General features: G+C 34.8%; 1 protein-coding gene across 8 annotated transcripts; it reads right to left on the reverse strand.

Moving 5' to 3' along the window:
• Positions 1-5,840, reverse strand: LOC129573234 (uncharacterized). 8 transcript variants are annotated; one of them, XR_008688572.1, is made up of 5 exons: positions 4,964-5,840; positions 4,413-4,833; positions 2,768-3,446; positions 1,726-1,846; positions 1-1,659 (listed from the first exon to the last, which is right to left on the reverse strand). XR_008688572.1 is itself a non-coding variant. In XM_055453577.1 (4 exons), the coding sequence occupies exons 2-4, from the start codon at positions 2,806-2,808 to the stop codon at positions 1,390-1,392; spliced, it is 432 nt and encodes a 143-aa protein (XP_055309552.1). In that variant the 5' UTR covers positions 2,809-3,446; positions 5,569-5,700; the 3' UTR covers positions 1,372-1,389. The 8 variants fall into 8 exon arrangements, 7 of the variants coding, with proteins under 7 accessions (XP_055309552.1, XP_055309546.1, XP_055309547.1 ...); XM_055453577.1 differs by lacking the exon at positions 4,413-4,833 and having other exon boundaries at positions 1,372-1,659; positions 5,569-5,700; XM_055453571.1 differs by lacking the exon at positions 4,413-4,833 and having other exon boundaries at positions 1,372-1,659; positions 5,195-5,669.
• Positions 5,841-9,035: the final 3,195 nt, after the last annotated feature.

The following is a 9,035-nucleotide window of genomic DNA, read 5'->3' on the forward strand; positions in this document are numbered from 1 at the left end:
AAAAGTGTCATTTTTCAAGGTTTTTCAGGTCCTCAGTCGGAGGCTTATGGTACGAAATTGGTAAATCAGAATGGGCTCAAAATCAATTCGAAGCTTTGTCTCGACATGCCAAAACTTTTGGCTTTTACAGATCTCAATTATCTTGTCAACTTCTTGAGATATCCGGCGAACAAAAAGCTCGGACGCGGACGACGCCATACGCACATCGCTATTTTGCACATATTTCATAGTAAACAACATGTTTTTGGGGGTAGATAGGTCTTGATCGATAGGATTTGATCCCATCTACATTGCCTAGTGTACAGATATGTGCTTTTTGAAGTTTGGCGTGACGTTATAGTGGTCCGAAGGAGGAGATGTCATGAAATTTTGGCTAGTGAAACCAATACTTTTCCATACAAACGAAGTTTGCGGAAAAGTAATAGTTAATAAAATGTTATTGCCTGTAAATCTGTACTCTGAGAGATTTGGTGATTTGTTGTGGATTGGTGATTTTGGCAATTTTGATGTCATCAGCAAACAGTAATATCATGATGTCTGGGGGCATTTGATCGATGATGTCGTTAAACATGAAAGAGTCATGACCGAAATTTCTGACATCCATCCTAACGCGATTCAACTCATTTTCAAGCGGCGCACATGGCACAAAATATCACTACATCTCTGACAAATTGTTCTCCTACATTCTCCTATATGTATTGAAATAATGATACCTACTAGTCTCGCCAGCGGTCGAAATTTGACCATTTGGGAACTGGGGACCGACGCAAAGGGCGATTTTCAAGCCAAAAGCGAAAAAACCATCCATTTCTGAAATAAATGAAAAAATTCGGAAATGGTTGTGCCCACAGAGGTGGAGATGATTTGTGTTGTGAAAGTGAAGGAGCGCGCGTGCAGGGGTGACAGCATAGGACCTCCGCTCGGCAAGCGGCGCACGTTTTGGCTTGAAAATCGCCCTTCTGGTCGGTACCACACATTTCATGTGTGCTGTGCATAGTACGGGTCCGGATTCGACAATGTAAAAACAGGTCATCACTCAAACGGCGATAACTCCTATCAAACTTGACATATGTGAATGTTTTTTTGTTGATGACACATCTACATTCGGAGACCTTTCCAATGGTATTAGGGCGAGTAAAATCGGATGAGTGGAAATATGTTTTTAAAAGTGTACAAAAAACGCTACGCAGAATAATAGATAGAATCTGTGATGTTTACACCTATTTATTGTAAATTTTGATATTGATCTTTGTCATAGAAATCCATTGAATTGGCGAGTTAATATTCCAGTTTTCGAATCAATTTCGAATTATTTTCATATTAGCTCTATTATATTCAGCCAGAGCTTGGCGGTGTTAAATAAAATAAAATATAAAAACTGCAAATAAATCAAATCTTTTGTTGTATTAAAAAAGACTTTACCTGTTTTACAGGGTTTCGAATTTGTGGTGTTGGTATTTGTGGTTGCGTCTGAGATTTGGGCTGAGACGACGAGGATGGTGCTTGTGGTGAAAAAGAAGACTGCGAACGGATTTGCGATGAGCTCACACCAACCAAACGTGAACCATGAATTAAGTCACTTTCAATTAATTGTTTCAAGTATTGGAAATCGCCTAAGCTTGATTGAATCTGTCGATCTTTCTCAGTTGGGCTTGTTCGCTATAGAAATATAGGAACCTGATTAAAATTTATACGTTTCTTTATTATATTGATTTTTTATCTTACACGAAAAGGTGCTGGGAAGTATGGCATTTCAGGTTCAGGTTCCGGATTTTGGGTTAAGGACATTTTTGCCCTTTCACGTTTGTCCCTCTCACGTCTTTCCATTCGTTCCGCTTCTTCCATTCTATATATAGATTAATATTTATAAATATTCAAACAAAATGATATAAGAATGAAAAAAAGAATGTCGGAATTATGCCCCTATACGCAGAGTGTTTTATTTAGAGGTTGGTTGCACATAAATTTATTTATATAAATTTCAAATATCAAATAAATTTATCCTATATTTTTCATGCGTCGTGTTGTTCTAACGCATTTGCCAGCTATTTATTGCTGGAATGAGATTTTCGTTTTGTTCATTTATTGTTATTTGTCAACAATTCTGCCACTGTGTCACTACATAGTATATGTAAGAAATGTTCAGAGACGAAAATGTTCGCCAATTAGTTTTACATTGCCAATACATTAGTTATGGAGATTTTTATTTTGTTTATTTTTTGTTGTTTGTAAACAAATCTGCCTATCTTTTTGCATTGCCAATGTACATAGTATATGTCCATAAGAAGTGTGTAGAGACAATGCCAAAAGATATGCAGATTTGTTTACAAACAACAAAAAATAAACAAAATAAAAATCTCCATAACTAATGTATTGGCAATGTAAAACTATGGCGAAAATTTTCGTCTCTGCACATTTCTTATATATACTATCTAGTGACACTATGGCAGACTTGTTCACAAATATCGGTAAATGAACAAAACAAAAATCTCATTCCTGCGATGAATAGCTGGCTGCCAATACAACAGCCGATGTTTCGTTTATGTGCTACGAATGCGTCAGAACAACACAACGCATGAAAAATATCGGATAAATTTATTTGATATTCGAAATTTATATAAATAAATTTATCTGCAACCAACCTCTGGTTTTATTAATCAGATTCAGGATATTTTCGTAATCAAAAATAGGTGTTTCTTCACTTGACTGAAGAACCCCTTGTGGATCATATATAATGTAAACGTAATGACGTTTATTTTAAACTTACCTGATCCTTTTTAGATCATCGTTGCTGCCGGTGGAATACATAATTTTTCCAGAATTTAGAATAATGCCACATTCGGAAGAGCGATTTTTTCTATCGATCTTCACTTTTTTTAGAGGAACGAATTTTTCCTTCTATTTGGTTCAGTTGTCTTTGAAATAACTTTTTTTATATTCACGAAGACTAATTGGCAATCTATACGAATTTTCGTACTACATGTTTGCATAGATGTCATGCGGATAAGTCACAAATTTAGCAAAGAAATATAATAGTATTTAATATCGAAAATGTATAATTTGTTTCCGTTTTTGGATTTATTCAGTCACTTTTTGTTCTTTCACATAATCAAATCAAGTTTAGTTTCATGATTATATTCGATCTTCTACACATGTATGAGTAAATTTCACTGGGAAACAATATCGGGAATAAATCATTTTTCACATCAATTAACGTCGAATAACTTCGAAAAATCCTTGTTTTTACGGGATTCAAACATAAACCTAAAGTAGTATCGGATAGTTTCAATATAGTACTTTCAAAACCGCACACAAATTTACTTCTTATTTTCACTTCATTTTCTTGATTCAAAAGATTTTGTCGCAATGTTTTCAGGCGTTCCTGTTTGTATTTCCACAAAACCTCTTCTTCCTTATCCTGGTTTCATCGTGAATAAGTGTTGATTCTGTGAATATCAAAAGTCGATTTTTTATTATTGTAAATCAAGTTTATACATTGTCAATATTCTAAATATCATCCCAAGCAGTATGTCATACAAAATATGTAAATATAATAACGTCATTCTGAATTACAAACTTTTCTATGCAATTGCTTCAAATTAAGGTGTAGTACTATTTCAATTTCAGAAGAAACAAATTTGGTGAAATGAATTTACTCAAAAGTCCAATTTCTCTTTCATATGGTGAATTTAATCAATTTTTGTTTGAATTTTCATAAAAAAAGAACAATTGTTAATTATGACTTCTACAAATATCTTTGCGTTTTTGAGTTATCTCAGTTCTAAGTTATTTGTTATTAACTAATCTTATTTCAACGCGCTGCCAAAACCATTTAAATACACAATCACGCTACTTAAAACTAATACACCTAGAAGAAGTTGCATGCAGCTCTATGATTGTACACACACGTTTGAAAGTTTGTTTGAAAATCACTTGCAAAATCATTCTATATTTATGTATATAAATATTACATAGACGGTATTTTACGTTGTTAAGCTGAGCGTGAGCTCTGTATATTGGACGATTGTTATGTTTGTATTTTCATTGTTTTGTCGCTGGTCTCGAGTATTCAGTGCAAAAAGAAGTACAGTGGAAATTGTATCAAAGCGACTGATATTCTCAGCATACTGAAGTAAATATTTATATATTTATTATGTATCATATAAATGTTCATTGGGGAGACAAAAAGGTCTGTAAATGAAGAATGAACGAAAACATCTTGAGAAATATGCATAGAATTGCGAAAAAATTTCAGAAATCATTATTTATATCATTTTGAATATAGCAAACTTCACAGAAACTACTTCCAACCACTTTGGTAATTTGTGTGAAAGGGTAGGTGTAAGTTGAAAGGACCATTCAAACTTTTCATTAGCACATTAAATACATATATTCAAACTGTTGCTTCAAACCTTTGATGTTATTTCAAAAAAATGATTTCGAACATTTGGTAATATCGATTGAAAATTCAATGCCCGATGACACTTTGATCTTCACGTTCATGTATTTTATAAGAACACTGTGTATTTCCTGGGAAGAAGTGATTTCGTAATCGTTGCAATTGTGCACTTATTAGAGTGTGAAAAATCATGTATAATTATTATTAGAGAAAGATTTTTTTGATAAGTAACTCATACGAATAGTGAATCAATCGCAGCAAACAATGATTTGGAAGCCATTTTACACATATTAATATGATTAAACCCAAAACTATAGATGGTTTTAAACTGGTTTTTTTTAGTTGTTGATGCATGGCTTTTTTGAAAGTTTAAAGAAAACACAAAACCCATGAATTTACGATAAAGAAACAGCGAATTCAATTCATTCAAAAATCTGAAAGAATGTTTATGTGTGAAACACAAAAGTCATATGTCGCATTAATTGAGTATGTGATTACTCCTATTTTATTGAGACGACGTTCATTGTATATTTTCTTTTTGTTCAATTTCTTCTGATTGCTTACATTACGAATGTGCATATCGTCGGGACATTCCGAAAATTGGTTTTATTTTCACAAACTAAATTTTTTTGATCTCTCTCATTCAGTCACATTTAGTTATTAAGTGACTAATACACACCTCTTGTTTTTATCACGGATATGATAATTTCAGATGTCACAACAATTTTTGTTATAATTAATTTGTACACAACTATGGTCAAATGAATTGAATAAATTATATATATATCTGCTTACTAGTCATTTAAAATATTTATTTGTTTGGCCATTGTGGTGAACCTAATCCCAATACTATTGGATAAATAAATTGAACTTTCTCTAGTCGAATATATTCACTTTTATTTAGAACGTAATGTGACTTCGAAAAACATAATTAATACATATTTATGAAATGCGGAAGAATCGTGTACACAATTTAATTTTCCACAAAAGTCCATCGGACTTTTTCTCGCCAAAAAATATTTTGTTTAGCATGTGTGACACAGAAAACTACAATTTCAGCGTTGTTCTTATTGTTCAATGTGTTTTTAATAAACTTGTGTTCAGAGAGCATTTAAAAAAATCTCAAATTGATATTTTCTAGAAAATTAAAAAAAACTTTAGCTATGCACAACACACAAAGTTCGCCATTTTCTTTTCGACATACACACTCCGAGAGCATCGAGAAAAAATTTCTTCGTACAATACTTTTTTCTGTTGTCGTGTGTTGCCTTCCTCTATGTACGGATTTTATGTGGGCATGTATTGGAAAGAATGAAATAGAAACAATGAACAAACTGAAGTGAGCGTACGTATGTGTGCACGCAAATATGTGTATATATAAAATGAATAATAAATGACGGCTTTGAATGCTGTTTGCTTGCTCACTCACTCTTGCGTACTCACGCCATCTTACAACGTCTCAAAAAACATCGTCTTGACAGACAATTTCTGTCAGTGTATTGGTTGAGATGAAACCATATCGGCGCAGAATGTGAATATTTCAAAATGACTAATGAGCAAAGCGCGCTATTTGAATCATGAAAGAAACTTCTGAAAGCAAATGCAAAAAATATTTGGATTCATACTTCACAACCATAAAAAAATTCCCATTTCTCCTTAATTTTACATTGTAAAATGCTATAAAATGTGATTAAATTTCAAAATAACCATGAAAATAGTGTTGAAGTAATTGTGGACCTTGATTATTCCATTGAAAAATATTAGTCTTTACCCTCTAGTGCATACAACCGCCTTTTACGGGCAATATTTGAACGCCTGTATAACGTAGACCATATGTCGGATCACATTGCTTCAAAAGGCATTTTTATTCTTCAAGGTGTCCTCTATAATTTTGTCTTTTGCACTATTCGTCTTCATCAAGTGTGTCGTGTTATAAACAAGAATGTGCGCAAAAACGAAAATTTGACAAATTAAATTATTTCCCTTCAAAATAAGACATATTTTTTTTAAACAATGGATTTGATTTTTCCCTGATTTATGTCAATCGCATTTGACAAAAACTATCACTATCAATACATTTCGTCACTTTTCATATAAATTCGTGAGAAAACCAGGATTATGAATATTTTTTTCAATTATCTATGGCCAAAAGTCAACCAAGTAGCAGTACTATCAGCCCTAGATAAATTTAATGCACTAGAGGGTTAACATTCAAATCTCTGGGAAATGGATTTTTTCTGTATCTCCCCCAAATTTTCTTTTTCATACAAGCCAATCATCGGCGGTGTTAAATAAAATGAAAATGAGAATCCATTCAAACATTATTCAAATTACTTTCTTGAGAGAATAATAAGAAATTAATGTTTCAAAATTGTTTTTGGGGAGATCAATGCAGTGTACAAAGTCGTAAACAAATTCGGGTTCCAATACTTTCATGTGGGAACGCTCTGAAAATAAGTACACACGTTTACGTTTCGTTCATCCCATTGAGTCCAATTGGGTCAGTGACGCCGTAATGCTGGTAAGAATTTGAGATAGAATTTGTTCATCTTCAGAAATTTTACTGAAATATTTCTTATTGTTGTTAGAGAGACAAATCATAAACCATCCATCATTACCATTGGAGCTGCCCAACCAGCTGCAGATTCACCAATACAGATCAAGAAACATGTTCGATGTCGGAGCACGCGGAAATTGATGAAGAGTTTCAAGGAAATGAAAAGCAATTCAGATCATCACGATTGTGTGCCAGATGTTTCACATCACTTCCATTGAGTATGTTGAACGATCCTTTCCAGCTGTGTGATTGGTGTAAGCCCGATCAAGATTGGCCTGTAAGAATGAACGAAAAATTGAGTCGAACAAGAGCAAGCCCCTAAAATTGGCCGAAAATCCGCTTCTCATGTCCGGATGAAGCCAAATAACTTGATTGGCACCAAAAAGCAACCCGAGAAATCGAATCCAACTACGAAACAAAACAAAACAATCGATAGCTCCAAGCCAAAAAACGGGATTGGCAAGGCGTACGCCCAGCAAACAAATTGGAGACACACCAAGAACCAGCATCCACAAAGGAAACGCCGGCAAGCACGTACAAATCTGTGCCAGAAGAGCTGTTGCTCGCAAGTGAAGCCGAATTACCATCGCTCCTGCTTCAACGATCACTGCGCAGGAAATCAACAAGGCTATCACAACAGATGGTAGTAAATCATGCCACATCGGATGATTGCGCTTTCTTCACAAAAATTTACTATCAAAACTGTTTTAGTATTTGTCCCGAAGAAGAGCGCTTCTATTGTGGCGCCTCTTCCTACGATTACGATACGATAATTCTGACTGAGACGTGGCTCAGAAAAGATATTTATGATGCTGAATTTTTTGACGATTCGTATTCCGTTTTTCGTAGGGACAGACTATTTCAACGTGGCGGTGGGGTACTAATTGCGACTAAAAACGAAAAATTCTCCAGTGAAGAGATTAAAATTGCCGGTGCTGACGATTTGGAATATGTTTGTGTGAAAGCCAGTACCAAATCACACGTTATCTACATCTATTGTGCATACATTCCACCAAATTCACCGCAATCAATTTACGACTCACACTTAGAGGCCATGCATCAAATAGCATCTGATCCAGAAGATGTTCTAATTTTTGTTGAAGATTTTAATATGCCGCATGTGGAATGGTCAATCGATAGCGACAATGACAACATTTTAATTCCAACAAAATTTCAACCAGAATCAACGGCCACTTTTATCCAGGGACTCATGAGCATGGGAGTCCATCAGGTGAATCATGTACGAAATGAGTCAAAGGGTCGCCTATTGGATTTGTTTTTTACAAATGATTTCACCAACTTCACAATTGAACGTGTTGATAAGGCCAACGCACTAAAGAAAAAAATTGAAAGTCATCATCCACCGATATTGGCCACATTTGAATGGCATGGAAACGACACAACCGAAGCCAATATCACTACAAAGGCTTTCAATTTCAAGCGGGCCAACTACGCAGGTATGAATGAACACCTAGCAAGCATAAACTTCCTCGCATTATTTCATGGAAGGACAATCACTGAGAAAGTGAATTTGCTACACGACACTTTGGACGATGCAATTATTAAATTTGTGCCTACTTACATCGTCAAGTCGATACAAAAGTGTCCATGGAAAAATAAATTCCTAATAACACTGAAAAATAGGAAAAATAAGGCAGGGAAACGTTACAGACGGTCTGGCTTTAAACCGTACTTTGAGTGGAAGTATATTTTGGCATCACGAGAATTTGATAAACTGAACACGGAACTGTACAACACATACGTGGAGAAAATGAAATCCTCGCTCAAGCATGATGCATCGAGATTTTGGCAATATGTAAACTCGAAGAAGAGTACTGACAACAAACCAAAAGTCATGCAACTTGGTGATGTGCGCACAATAAACGAAACTGAACAGGCCAACCTATTTGCTAATTTCTTCAGTAGTAACTACGATGACTCAACGTCTCAAGGCGTTCAACAATCGCCTACCGATGAGTCACAGCAAACTGAGGATTTCCAGCTCGACATCAATTTTGTGCTTGAAGAGCTACAAGCCGTGAACACAAAGAAAGGTACGGGTCCCGATGGTATGCACCC

This window comes from Sitodiplosis mosellana, unplaced genomic scaffold (assembly GCF_009176505.1).
Source record: "Sitodiplosis mosellana isolate CC-2019 unplaced genomic scaffold, AAFC_SMos_1.0 Smas_scaffold_6029, whole genome shotgun sequence".
NCBI classification, from domain to species: Eukaryota; Metazoa; Arthropoda; class Insecta; order Diptera; family Cecidomyiidae; genus Sitodiplosis; species Sitodiplosis mosellana.

Bases quoted from the DNA above. Each gene is read 5' to 3' on its own strand.
- LOC129573234 (XM_055453577.1), bottom strand. From the start codon at position 2,808: ATGTATTCCACCGGCAGCAACGATGATCTAAAAAGGATCAG. The intron at 1,847-2,767 runs GTAAGTTTAAAA...ATCTATATATAG, and splicing joins GATGATCTAAAAAGGATCAG to AATGGAAGAAGCGGAACGAA. The intron at 1,660-1,725 runs GTAAGATAAAAA...ATATTTCTATAG, and splicing joins ACTTCCCAGCACCTTTTCGT to CGAACAAGCCCAACTGAGAA.